Source organism: Haliotis cracherodii, unplaced genomic scaffold (assembly GCF_022045235.1).
Source record: "Haliotis cracherodii isolate W230 unplaced genomic scaffold, xgHalCrac1.p SCAF_23, whole genome shotgun sequence".
NCBI lineage: Eukaryota > Metazoa > Mollusca > Gastropoda > Lepetellida > Haliotidae > Haliotis > Haliotis cracherodii.
The window spans coordinates 1,067,734-1,083,125 of NW_027266279.1; the positions used below are offsets into that span (position 1 = coordinate 1,067,734).

At 38.8% G+C, this 15,392-nt stretch overlaps 1 protein-coding gene across 8 annotated transcripts in view; it reads right to left on the reverse strand.

Annotated features, from left to right (window-relative positions):
* Nucleotides 1–15,392, reverse strand: part of LOC139471642 (activated Cdc42 kinase-like) — a 161,982-nt gene that overhangs the window by 83,986 nt on the left and 62,604 nt on the right. For 2 of the 8 annotated variants that reach the window (XR_011653859.1, XM_071254048.1), the window contains exon 1: nucleotides 306–724. The exons of 4 other annotated variants lie outside the window; for them this stretch is intronic. Coding sequence is in view for 3 of the 4 variants with exons in the window: in XM_071254048.1 (XP_071110149.1) it covers nucleotides 306–399 (94 nt within the window). In the remaining variant the exon portion in view is untranslated. Of the gene's footprint in view, nucleotides 1–305; nucleotides 726–15,392 lie in introns of those variants that run through there. 2 more of the 8 variants (XM_071254045.1, XM_071254044.1) reach the window with 1 other exon arrangement.

Consider the following 15,392-nt stretch of genomic DNA (forward strand, 5'->3'; position numbering starts at 1 on the left):
TAGTAGTCATGAAGGGAGAGGGGTATCTCAGGAGGATTTAAATGCAGCGGCGGCGTTTATGGGCTGTAAAACCAATCGATTTACAGCACCACATTTCACGTTGCAGATTTGTAACACTAACTCCAGTCACCAAGTTAGAATGACAACCCAATCTGACAGAACACCTCTGAGCAGCCAACTGTGGCACTTTTGTGTGAAAATACATACATGCATTGAACCATGTCCACGGAGGTGTCAGACAAGCACAGTTAATGTATGTGAGTGATCACGACTAAAAGAAACACCTCCATCTAGTCTATACCTACCCTCTCGAGTAATCCACGACATCAATTTTAAATTCTTCATCGAGGGCATGCTGAGAGAAAGGTTCTTAATCCGAGATAAATCCAAGCGATCCATTGTTGCAAGTAAAATCCAGGAAAATATATCCAAAGTGAGAACTGTCAAACTAAATCCGTCAGCTTTGGATGCCCATCAGGCAAGACATTGGCCTCTAACACTTCCAAGCTCCCCACAGCTGTCTGATTGAACGCTCTGAGTCCGAGCTCTCCTGACAGTGGAGCTCTCCTTTAGACCAGGTTTTCGGCTGATCATGTGTGGGGTTGTCAATTGATAATCCAAACTTCTGACCTCCAATGTTCCAGGAAATCTATATGCCAAGTTGCAGCTCACCACAGGAGCTGCCTGTCACCAACACTGTCAATGCTGTTTACTCAGTTATTGGGAAATGCTGAATTGAGCAACAAAGAACTCCTTCAAGAAAATCCTGAAATTGAAAATGTGAATCTCCCTGGAAAGACCGGTTCTTGCCTCTGATTGGATGATAGCTAATTTCAAACTATTTGACAGACATAACAAGAAGCCTGCCGTGAGCAGTAGCGTGCTGGCCTAGTTACACATTGCTGACATTATTTAATACAATGCTACAGTAATAATATTACTATGAGCAATTAGGTCCCTAACTGACAATTAAGCCAGTGCAGCATGGCAGAGATTTTATTGGAATGTTGGTTAAAGAATGACCTACTTGGCCAAAACAAAGCTCGGAAAATCAATATTCTTTATAACAACACAAGGCATCGTCCAAATGAAGACAACCAATTCATACGATTAGCCGTTCATTGTCATTTTGGGCAGCCCATGCAGGATTTTGTAAAGAATCTGCAAATTTCTTACAATGTTGAATGTTTGTAGTGAATGATATACATGTATGTGTATCTATAAAATATTGAATGGATGTTTCTGGAGTAATCAAGGCATTTTCTATCACTTTAAATTTTCAAAAAAAATTCAACTATTTTAAAATACACACAATACATTGCGCTGATCCCATGAACAAGTCTCCCATTCCTGAATTATATCAAACAATAAGTTGTCATGTCTTTTCTATTAAAAATACCTTATGTATTTACAAGTACAAATGTTTCATTTAAATACAATTCCAAACAATGCTTTAATAAATATTTCTTTATTTTTGGTTTCCTTAAAAATAAATTCAATTACAAATGCTTTCAACTGAGGCTAAAATAAACCTCATCATGAAGCAAATTAGAAAATACAACAGTGACATGAAAATAAACAAATAAACATGATTTCAAAGGCAGTTACTTCCTGATTTTATGATAATTCGAACCAATTATCACTTTCAAGATATATGGGAGTCGTAAACTCAAAATAAACACACGGGCCTTGATAAGACAAGTGGCCGTGCTTATCTCCCTCCGATACAACAGTATGCACACTTTGGCACCTCGGTTGCTGTTGTAAGCCTATCTGTTACTTGATAACGGTTGTAGTTGCTTCAGCCACTTCTTGCATTAAGATTGGTGTATGTTCAAGCCCAGAGTGGCATCAGTTGGCAGAGGGGCTGAGGGTCTTGAAGGGTGGAATAATCAATGGACGACATGCAGCTTAAAGACCTATTCTAACCCGGATCTTCGCGGGTCTTCACGGGTCTGTTACATGAATGAGAGGGTTGGATTAATACTGCTATATCAGTATTTCAGTTATATCATGGTGTGTCCACATAAAAAGGGGAGGAAAACCTAGACATTTTTATCAATTTCGTGAAAATGGTGTGGATATGATTGCCGAAAGATCCAAAGAATGAATTCAAACAAATATTCAGCAGATCCTTGCATGGCTTAGGGATGCAACTCTACAGTGATTAGTGGCGCCTTAAATGTCTTTATGTCCTCCCATGACTCTGACAAGTTCAGGATATAGGCAAGATGTGAAAGAATAATCAAGTTTACAAAAAATAAAAATGGATGGTCAATCAAATCTGATATATGACAGTCCGGTCAAAGAGTTCGTGGTTAACAGGTTAAAGTGTGAGTTTTTCTCCAGTGTTAGAACATACGGATCAGTCATGAAGTGACATGACTCAGGACAGATCCTTTGTCTGATGGACATGTTTGTCATGCTGAGATACCTGACAGGGGCATCGTCTTTCATCTCTACCTTGCAGACGACACGTTTCAATGTCCTTCATTCAACTGAACACACTGCTCTAAGTAATTGCTGTCTTTATGGTCTCGCCAGTGTGTGGACATTTTGTTTTGTCAGTTTTACACCCAATAAATGTCCCCGGTGAAGTGTGGTTAATCACATGTCAACATCTTCTGAATTCTTTATCAGCTTTAAAATATAGGTGTTGTGGTAGAGTGGTTACGTGGACTTCAAAATTCATTTGAGGGAGTTAGTCGTGTTCACTTTTTACAGTATTCCATTTACATCCCAGCGTGTCAGCTTAATGTGGGGGGGTAAGCACAAAGTGATGCAGATCTCAGACGTTTACCAGTTTGGTGAAACAATCAGGTCAATCAGTAGACAATATGAAGGGGTTTCTAAAGTTAATCATAACTGAGTGTGTACAGTTAGATAAAGGAGATGAACTACATAGCATGCAATCAAAATTATAGTAATGTAAATGTTACAATGCTGAACTTGTAAACATTTTATGGAAACAAAAGAAGTATGAGACACAGTTCTGTTCATAATAACTTTCCACAACGTCAGAAAATGTTGATGTTGATAAGATTATTTTCATTTTTAAATTTGAAGCAGTATATTTCGTTCTTTAAATGATGCATGAAGAGGGACCCATCTCCACCCTCAGATCCAATTTATTTAAATACATTGTAGAACAGAATTTCCTCCCCCCTCCCCCGTCTGCCTAATCTCCCCTCTGCATGCTAACCCCACTCCTGTCCCTCATGCCCCCACGCCTGCCTTAACCCTCCACTCCTGCCTCAACCATCCTCTTCCTGTTCCTAGGCAGATGGTGTTTCAATTAGGATTTACATAATTCATTTACAGTCATGAAGTGGTCACACAATCATCAAAATACATATCGCTTTGCAGTCCATGCATGTGAAATCTCTGCCAGCACATATTCAGAGCCATGAGAATGTCAGTATGACAGCCTGCAACAACCACAAATCCAGAGCAACACTTACATCATCACATACAAGCCTGTCCCAAACAGTAGACTGAAGATTAACTGTGTCAGAGGATGCACGTTTCTTAGCATGCTTTTAACAAATTTCTTTTGGCAATATGACATGGTGAAATTGATAAGTAAACTACAAAACAAGCACAAACCTGTAGCAATTGTGAGTGAAATGGTTGTTTTATTTGTTTATTGTTCAACGATGCACTCAGCAATATTCAAGCAATGTGACGGTCTGGAACAGACAATCCAGTGATTGACGTCACTGATCTATGCAGCTGGGATACCATGACATGCATCAACCAATTCAGCGTTTTCCTAGTCATCTCTCAGGACAAGCATGCGTTGCTTTGATCCATTCTAACAAGGATCTTCACATTAAAGAAAGGGAAGTTTTGAAGTCAGCAATTTTTTAGATGCATCACAGAGGCCTTGTATCGAATATGGACCAGACAAACCAGTGATTGAAAACATGAGCAACAATCCATTTAATTCAGGCCAATAACATGCAATCAAACTTATGTTTGTTTTGTTTGTTTGTTGTTTAACGCCATACTCAGCATATTCCAGCTGTATGACGGCGGTCTGTAAGTAATCAATTCCTGACCGGACAATCCAGTGATTCATATCATCAGTATTGATCCATGCAATTGAGATACAATGACATGCATCAACCAAGTCAGTGAGCCTGACCCCCAGATCCCATGAGTCGCCTCTTAAGACAAGCATAGTTACCTTTTACAGCAAGACCTATTCTAACAAATTAACAGATCAAAGTTATGGGATTTTACTGATTGCATCTACATTTGATTTCATGAGTATTCTGAGGGTCTAATCATGTACCATTATTCCGTTGGATCATTTACAATAACCCTACTTTTAGCAGCCTGTATCACAAAATATAATAGAGTTCATGTGAGTTCAAGTAATTTACGCTGTATCAGCAACTTTCAGCCTGGTTAAGTGGGCCAGCTTTGTCCCTGATATGCACAAACACAGTATTCTCTCTGACTTTGCATAACATCAACAAAAGTTAATTGTTCCCAACATAAGAGCAGCATGTGCTAACCCCAGATGTAGCCCATCATGAAGCCATGATATCTCACACCTGGTATACTTCATCCACCGTTGCATAATCCACAGTCTTCTGTCACCCTCATCCTACTCTCCACCTGAATAACCCATCACTGCATTCTGCATCACATGATTGTATTATTAAGCACTCACACTGATAATGTCAGACTTCAATTTCACATTCTATTACATGTGAAAATTTGTATGTAAAAGTTAAGCACAACTGAAATATTTTCAGACGAGTAGTACAAAGGAGGCTTTATATTAATTACTTTTAACATAAGACTCAAACTCACAACATTAAATGGGCATGAACCATTAACACATACTCAGGCTGACCACTCACCTACCAATATACTCAGAGTGAGTGAGTGAGTGAGTGAGTGAGTGAGTGAGTGAGTATGGTTTTACCCCGGTTTTTGCAATGTTCCAGCAATATCACGACAGGGGGACACCAGAAATGAGCTTCACATATTGTACCCATGTCGGGAATCAAACCCGGGTCAACGGCATGACGAGCGAACACTTTAACCACTAGGCTACCTGACCGCCCCCTGTAGCAACTGGAAACCAGTCAGTGGCAAATCTAGGCACTGCACTACCCATTTATTTTTACTTGTCTTTCAGATTTTTTTTAATATTCACAGTCAGTAGGGTGCAGACGGGGAAAATCCTCAGTGGGGATTCTGGGTTAGAATAGGTCAAAGGTAGGGGAAATTTTGAAAGTTTGCTTCCGACATAACAAAACAACCGCTTTTTAGATTATAATCTTTGTCCACTTTTTGTTTATAAGGTTCGGTGGAATCTGAATTTTGTTTTAAGTATCATCTATGTTTATGCTGACACAAAGACTCATTCAGTGTGTGCGAGGATGAACAAGTATTCAGCATTATTACAGCCAAGACCAGCTGTATGTGTGTAGCTGTCACCGTTGTTGATATTTTGAACATCAATCCACGATGATGCATCACCAGTTCAGAGAGGTCACCAATCTAAGCACCACACTAAGGCCACCTTAACTGTGCAGCGTACACCTGACTCTCAACCCAGCTGCAGTCAAAGTCATCATGGGGCCCTGCATGGACTATTTCAACCTCACAACCCCCATAGTGCTCCGTCCATTGAACCATCAGGTCACTTCAGACCTGAATTAAAGAAGCATTACTTCAATCACCCGGACGTCCACATCACATCTACAAACACAGACATCAACATCCTGTAATGCTGAACAGACATGAGGAGAGCTGCTTGTCTGGAGGGAACACACTGGGACGTCTTCCCAACCAGAGATACAAGCCAATGAACACCATCGCAATCTCCAACAACCAGCGCACATGATAAATACACATGACATCATGCAGAGAGATGCCTCCCCAAGTAAAATACGAACATTTCATGAAACTGCCACCTATCAGTAACCTGTCTGTTGAAATATTTATGACATATACATTAGTTACGTCATGATTCACGGTACACCCGTGCATCGTGGGCAAACTTTGCACAATAACATACCTGATAGAATTAATTTGGCATCGATTCACATTTCACCCCATATCAATTGTCCTTGTTGATCTTGCATCGATATCAATAAGCAAGTACAAACTATTTCTTCAATTCCTCATAACTTTCGTGTTCATCTTTCGGATACAAAACCTATCCGATAACAAGCCTGACCAGCTTTCCCAAGACAAACATTTAGTCTTATCCAATCTTATATTACACAATACCATTCTCAACTCTAAAAATAAAAAAATAAAAAATGTCCCTATGCTGCTCATGTGGAATAGATAGCTAGAGCTGGCTAGACTTGCTTTTGTATACATTTCTAGATTGTTTGGGGTTTTTTTCATAAAAAAATATATTCCAGTCATGGTTCAGGACTAAGCTTTTCCTTGCTGCCTGTCTAATACAGCACATAAACCTTGTTTCTTATTATTTTCTCATACAGAACAGATGGCTTGACTCAGTGTCATGTTATGAGTATTAATCAGTTGTCCTTTACCTTTATGAGCGGGTCTGTGGATTCTATTCTCAGTCGAATGACTGGTTGTTTTTTGCAAAAGATGTTGTATATGCAGTATCGAGATATGTATTGTATCGTGGCTTCTGTATCGAGAGATGTATTGTTTCTTGGCTTCTGTATCGAGATATGTATTGTTTCGTGGCTTCTGTATAATGAGATGTATCATATTGTGTGACTCCTGTATCATTACATCTCTAATATAGATGTAGTCAATACATCACATCATTATGACTCATTGACATTTGTACGTACGTAAGTGAGTTGTGTTTCATGATTAAAAGACTAGTTAAAGGACAACCATTTCATATTATAGGATGCGGTGAGAGTGGGGTGAAGGATGCTTGTGAATTTTCTTTCACCAACTCAATCTTTTCAAAATCCATCATTATTGTCCTCAGGTTGTCCAAAAATAAATTAATAGCTCTGTTGATGTGCTTGACATTCTGAAAAATCATTTTGAGGCAAAATATAAATTGTTTGTCTCTTTCCGTCAAGGAACTACCAGCAAGAGAGGTCTCACATTGTTCACCTTAATGGCATCCATGACAGAGCAGGACTATTTGCATCACCCATTGGTTTTCAGTTGATGTAAAGGTACAGGTTATTGTAAATGTGGCTATGGTACGCTTAGGGTTGTTTTTCAACTGACCAGAAATATGAAGTTCCTGTAAGTAAAGAAATAACGTAATCTTACTGTGCAGTATACCATTTCTTTACTTTACAGGAAATGAGTAATTGTGGGTCCCCTGGAACCCTAGTTTTGTAGGTCAAGGTGAAACACTGCACACTTGATTACTTCACATTATCAGCAGGATACAGTTGATTTCTTATGACATATTATTATTTGTTCCACTCCAATTTATAACAGTGAGTGAGTGAGTTTGATTATACGCGGCTTTTAGCAATATTCCAGCGATATCACGGCGGGGGACACCAGAAATGGGCTTCACACATTGTACCCATGTTGGGAATCGAACCTGGGTCTTCGGCGTGATGAGCGAACGCTTTAACCACTAGGCTACAAGACCGCCCCAATTTATAACAGACAAAAATATCAATGAAACAATTCCCCAAATAAATATAAATTTTCACTAAACTATACTTCATACACCATATATCCAACCTAACTTATCCCCACTTAAAGCAACAGGGGGTCTTTCCTCTAAGTTGAATACTTCAACTATTGTCAGCGGCTTACTGGCACTCTTAGACTTAAGTCAAAGGAAGATATTTTCTTTTGGTTAACTATTAAATCAATCATTTCAAGTTTCTAAATGAGGCAAACAGTTCCTGTTCACCTCATATGAACTCACTGACCAGAGGAGATTATTACCACCAAGGGAGGTAACTCTAGCCACATGTCCCTCAGGACTATCAACATGGCCACTATCTGAAGTATCCATTTACAGACAGGTGGCCTGATAGTTGTGATGTAGGCTTTAGGGAGGTCAGAAGTGGTTGAAAAGTTTATGGTTATTGGCTAGATATGACACCCAGATATGATGAAAAGTAGTTCAAAGAGATACAAGATACTAAAGATCACGTGATCAAGGCAGTTGGATCCAGCACACTTGAAATATTGATACTTCTATTTTGATTGAAGAAGATTTGCTGTATGTATGAGTATAGGTTAACCTAGCTGGTTTCAAATGTTAAATATCAAGTATCAATAAGACACTTTATTCGGATCTCAAACAATGTTTGTTGGTGAAATACAGGGGTGGTGGGGTAGCCTAGTGGTTAAACAATTCATTCGTCACACCGAAAGCCCGGGTTTGATTCCCGACATGGGTACAATGTGTGAAGCCCACTTCTGGTGTCCCCCGCCGTGATATTCCTGGAATATTGCTAAAAGCGGCGTAAAACCATACTCACTCACTCACTGATATAATGCAAAAAGTTATTATTTTGTCAAAAGAAGTCAGACAGTTGTGAGGAAGACACGGTCACATGGAACATCACACTGTTATGGATGAAATCATGATACAACTGATGACATCACATGCTGCCATGACAACCAACATACCCGGCAACACGAGAAGATGGATTTACATATTTTCGCAACACTTTCAACCAATGAGATGGTGACACATCCCCCTACACATAGCGGTCACATTTGGAGCAGGTCTGTCCAAGGTCGATTGTTCGTGGACAATTCTTTTGCATGAATGAGTAGAATGAATTAGCAAGCACATCAGTCTTTCTAGGTGACTGAGTGAGTGAGTGAGTTAAAGCTTTACGTCATATCGGCAATATTTCAGCCATATCGTGACGAGAACATTTATAATACTGACATTAAAATAAAAAACCTGTCATCAACAGACAGTATAACAACTAGCATATCACAATTTATAAGTAAAACTAGTTTAGAACAATTAAAAGAATAACCTATTATTCAACAATACATTATAAAAACGGGCTAGAGATCGCCAGCAACCAAAGTTAGGCCACCTTACTGGGGACCGTGGGGACTCAGTCTTTCTAGGAAACTGGCTGAATTACATTTGTGTTCACTCAAATCAGCCACACCAGCCTCAGTGGCTTCAGTTCTCCTTCCACTAACTCAATTATCATTGAACAAATTCAATAGTTAGAATTGTGGGAAGTAGCCATCTTGAAATGGATAAGTACCAGTAGATTGTCTTCAGGGAGTATTCAACATCAACATAGTTGACATGCAAGAAACCAACTGTTTAATGATGAAAGGTGGCTTTTAGTTTTAATGATACAGTATTAGATTATAACAGTAAATAATTAATAGTAAATAATTTAACTTAAAACTTCTTTGTCCAAAATACATTAAAATGAAATATAGAAAACATGTTATGGTTCTTGAAGTATTTTCAGGATTTCTTTAACTTATTTTCATAATAATAAGTCATAATGAAAAGGCAAAAAGAAATAAAATGTTTGTTCAAAACTCTGCCCTTTTAACACGTCCAATTTTTTTTTCAAATTACAAAAACTGTTTCTCATAATGATAATGAAACCAAATACCATAAGATAGTATTCAAGGGGTGCTACATGTATTACATTTACAAATAAATTCAAATACTATATACAAATTGCATTTTCTGGGAACAAACAGAAAACTAAAATTATCATATCATGTTTCACATGTGATAATTCCTTGAACATACAAAAAACTTCCCTAAATCACCAAAAATTATTATTATTATTTTTTTTAATGCAACCATGGTAATATAAGTGGACAACTTGAACAAAATGGTAAAAAACAAGGCTTCTGTTGTCTACGTACCTGCAAACATCCAAAAATATTTCCCACACATCTGAAGCACAACTGCACCATTTGTCAACCAACACATACCTGAGCTCCTCAACAAATGTCAGCCACTTCTCGCAATCTACATCACATCCCATTAGGAGGAAAAACTAAATCCCTAAATTCAACTTGTGACATTTCACCATTGCCTCAAGCCAATCTCAAATCCAGCCTTGCTCTGGTGGACAATGCATTGCTTGTCAAGATGGCCAAATGACCCTGGGTCACTCACTGTCTCCTCACTCAAAGAAGTAAATGTTTCATCACACTACAAGGGTGGCTGGGCACAATCAGGGGGTGAACTCTAGCAGGGGGGAGGGGGAGGGGGGAGGGGCACAAGCAGGGGGGCTGGGCAGGCTACAAAATACCACACAGTTCTTTCTACATGTCTATATTACAACACACACCAGGAACCCATTGTTATGTTCAGGTAGATAATTGAAGTATTTGGAAATAATGTGGGCTACTCCAGGTAGGAAATACTTAAGCTGTCAAGAAGATTTATTCTGTTGACCAACGTAAATCCATTGTGGTTATAAATCAACATACAAATGGAGGAACGGTCGGTCGCACTTCAAATCCACTGGAATCCTGTGTACATTAAGTGGTCACACTTATAAACAACGCAGTTAATAAAATACTGTTGACTTATAGGATGACACTATCAGGTGTAAATTAACATCTCTCTGTGTGGCTTCAACATGTACAAGTGGTGTTGAATTACAAGACTGGACCAAACATTTCCATGATTGGATTGTTATATCTCGGTAAATGTAGGGGAAAGGTTAGGCCGATGCCAAGTATCTGAAAGTACATGTTTTTTATGGAAACAAACAACTCCATTTAAATTGAAAAGGAGCCCCTGTGAGATGGGAGATTCCTGTGGAAAAGGTAGACTTGCTTTAGTTAGGGCTATCATATTACAGTAAGGGCTGGGTAAAAGGGAAAAATACAGTTCAGAGACTGAGACAAGAGCTTTGAGCTTTGTGCTCGGATTGTGTATATGTACACCCTGAGGTAGTCCTGCACCATAACCATGGAATATATTTATTTTATGAAAACAAATAAATCTAGAAATGCATACAAAAGCAAGTCTAGCCAGCTCTAGCTAGCTCTATTCCACACTGAAATCAGCATAGGGAATTATCTTTTTTTTCAGACTAGAGTCAAGAAGGATATTGTGTAATATAAGAACTCAGAGACTAAAGGTTAGTCTAGCCCTGAGGCAGATCCAGGATTTTGCAAGGGGGTGTGGCACTACCTAAGTCACAAAGAAAACAGAAACACGTGGAGGGCCTCCTCATACAGGCTGACATGTTCACATGTTAAGTGTCTGAAGAAAGGGGGATGCCATGCTCTCCAGGTAGTAGTTTATTCAGCCTCATCAGCAGCATCATAAATATTGGGTTAGAAATAAACTCAAAGCCTTTCTGGCCTGGGTAAAGATAAAATGCCATTGTTATGTTGAAACAATAGGGAAATTAGGAAATTTGTATTTGCCCGCAGAAATTGGTACAAGCCTCAGGCAAGTGTTAAGTTCTAAAGCTGCAAATAATGCTGCATGTGTTCAAGGAAGTTTTTGAGACCCTCAATTGCCAACTGATAGTTGTATCTCATTTTCAGTCACTTGAAATCTCACGTTTTCAAGTAGTTGGTTGATTTACAAGACAGTATGCATTGGTTAAATATGTCTTCATAACATTCAGCATAATTCCACTTTGTAAACAAGATTTATCTGAATCATTTCTTGAGAAAAAGAAATTCATATAATTATTTTCTAGTTGCAACAACTAATAAAACAAGGATAAGAACTTTTTTCTTATCTATTTTTCTCAACATCTTAATTGATTTCTAGCTGGCAATTTTATTTTATTTTGTTAAATATACTCAGGACAAAAAATGTCTTCATAATATTGAGTACATCCACACACAAATGATATTTCTGGGGCATAACTAAAACATTTCTCCAACTACATATTTGTTTTACTAAATCAATGAGAACAACTTTGGCTGTTCTTCTGTATTTTCTCAACATCATGATTATATTTCCAGCCAGGAAGGTGTGTGCTCTTGATAATCTCAAGAGTAAGAAACTTTAACCCAACTCCTCATCAATCCTAGAGGTGAGGGGACTGTGCCAAAGGTGGTACCTCTGCCCATTTGTTTCTATGTAGGGATCTGACAAATCAGACTGACACTCGGTGGGGCCTAACAGGTGTGAGGGATGGAGTTGGCAATTTGTTATTGTAGAATCAGGAACTCAGTGGGGACTGGATTAGATAATAAACAGTAAAGGAGTACTGACCTAGGCTGGTAGTTGGAGTTATTCTTTATATATATGTATATGTTACAGAGCCGAATTTGGACGAAAGAGTGTAAGGATGGTTTCTCATGCAGACCCTGAAATAGCCTCTCTTACAGACCTGAACACATATTTGATAAAACATTAATCACACAGTAAATTGCTGCGCCTTAGACGACTGGGCCCCCCGTGCCCCCTCTCAGTTCTTGAAGCCTGCACTCAAAGACATATATAGATGTATATACATCTTTGCTGCACTCTTTCCATTCTCAGCTCTTAAGTTAAGAGACTTGAGTTCCCCCTTATTGGATTAAGTAACCTAACAGCAGCAATAGAAACTAACAGTTTTAGTCCACCAGTCCTTATAATGATAACATATAGCAAAACCCTAAAAAGTATAAACTTCTACTAGATACCTCAACTATTGGGCACTTTAGCAAGGACCTAAAGCATCGTTTGGCAAGGTCCGAGACCCATCTGAATTTTTTTTTTTTTTGGTCGGAAAATCCCCTAAGGCTATAGCCATGGGTTTCTTCTGGGGTCAAAAGTGAAAATTTTCGTACAGACTTATAACACTGCTCATAGATAACATAGTTTCAGGGAAAATATGGCTACATTTGTAACTAAATTTGGACTTGAGAGTGTGAGGATAATTTCTTAGACAGACCCTGAAACACAAATATACCAAAACACCCAAGCATATATATAAACACAAAAGAACAACCAGACAAAACAGATTCTAGTGAGTGTAAAAGACAAAATAGTGATGACAATTATCTGAATATATCACTGAAAATCAGTGATGACACTAGTTGTCACAAAAGATCAATACTACTTTACCTAGTCTAAATTTCTTCAGTTTCAGGAAATGAAGAGATTCTCTATTTTAACACAATTTAACAACAAATCTAAAAAATATTTTCATTTCAGAGACTACATTCTAGGCAAGTGTGAGGATATTATGCTCATTTACATCTAACTTTGTGAGTGTACTTTATCTACACAAGAACAAACATTTTGAGATAATATCTCCTGAATCTCTTCCATCATACATGTTATGGAAAACCCAACCTAAAGAATGAAATGTGAGGTGAACAAACTTGCTTTCTGGCTATTTTGGGCATCTGTTCCTAATATGTTATGTCTAGAAGATGACACCATTCTGCTCAGTAGGTAAAGTAGGATTTCTGACTAACATAAGATGACAAGGTAACATGTTCATGCCACCAAAACACATCCTTCAGCCTTGACACCATAGACACTGTTCTAAATATGCCAGTCATAAACAGTTTGTCCAACCTGTAAACAGGCTGGCAACCTCAAAGTAAACAAATGAGATTTTTAATGTGTCGAGGTAGATATGTTACTGTAGGTAGATGATGGAGTACATCACATGATACACACATGGTCAAGGCTGGTCAAACATGAAACAAATCAGGTTCTTTGTGAATATGCTAAACACAGGTCAACATATATATGGAACTACAATAATTAACAAATTGCAAGCTTGCTGTTTTTGATTGATCTTACTATCATGATATAACATTTATACTAAGTTTTCCTATAATAATTAGACCCACATCAAGTGCTTTTATGAGTTATCATGGTCTAATTATTATAGGAAAACTTAGTATAAATGTTATATCATGATATTACCATGTTTCATGTTTATTGTTTTATCAATTGATAACAGGAAGTAAATGTTGATGAAAGATTTGGTAATGTTTGTAAAATGTTGTTGAAGATCAACTTCATCATTACCAGGACCTTAAATCCCATGATCACCTCTTACACATCAACAGAGTAATCTTACCCAAGTCATACAAGGGCTAAAAGTGAGTGAGCATGCTTCGACGGAGCTGTTAGCAATATTCTAACAATATTCCAGGGCCCACTTGCACAAAGCGATCAAAGGTGATTGTAACTCCCATACTTTACATGCTCTATCATAGGCTTACAATAGTCTTAGTGCTTACTAAGACCGCTTTGTGCAAGTGAGTGAGTGAGTATGGTTTTACGCCGCTTTTAGCAATATTCCAGCAATATCACGGCGGGGGACACCAGAAATGGACTTCACACATTGTACCCAAATCGGGAATCGAACCCGGGTCTTCGGCTTGACGAGCGAACGCTTAAACCACTAGGTTACCCAACCGCCCCGCTTTGTGCAAGTGGGCCCAGCAATATCTCAGCAGGGGACAGCAGGGGAATCAACCACTTCCTTGGGTGTGATAGGCCTACACTTATTACTATAGGCTACCCAACTACTCTCTACAAGAGCCTGTGGTGATGTCAGAGTGAGGATGGAGGCAACAGGGACACAAAATTGCAGCTACAACTAGACTAACACCTAGTCTCTGAATATTTCTTTAAACTATTCATGATATATCTCAATAAAGTGTTTTCATTTGGTCTTACATGGATGAGTGAGTGACTCAGGTTTAACCCCTTTTACCAGTATTCCAGTTATATCACGCTGTGTAAGCTTCATGTTGGGAAAAGTCCTGATTTTTACCACTTTGGTGAAACCCATGAGTAGAGATATGGTTCGGACAAACCCAGAAATATATTCGAGGCAACCAGGATTCAAACCCACAATTACAGGTTCCTGGTGTGCCTAAGGGACACAACCCTGTACAGTGAATTGCAGGGCCTTATATGACTAGGCCAGGCCCTCCCTGGAATGTCTCAATTCATTATAAAGACCACTCACTTTACCCACATCATGAAATAAATACCCTCCAAAGTTTGAAGACTACAATACTTGTCAGTCTACAGAAACATCATTTACTGCCAATCTACAAGTACAAAGAAAATAGTTTCTTTCCACACAAGATACAACAAGCGATCTGGCCACCAACACCTCTCCTTGGGTTCCCCATGTATCTGCCCCCAATCTTCACAGTAGTAACCCGATGAGTTTTTTTACAACAGACCAGCTGATAACCCTAAACAAAACCCTGCAACCCAGGCTATTCATCGTGCCAGCCTGCTGCCAGAGTCAGTGTGCTGATGGCCCTACGGAGACGGGTGCCAGGGTCAATTTTCTGCTTGGCGTGCCATTAGGCTTGCCAGGGTGGGTGTGAGGTATGGAAGGAATTTCCTCATCTTGCTCCAACTATGTAAGCTGAAGGTGGAGTTGGGACTTCTACTTAATTTCTGCCCTTCGGAATGGCCTGATCACAGAGCACTGTGACAGACAAATTTGCAGCTGTTTGCATGACTTGAATGCTGATGAGCCCAAATGGAGGAGACC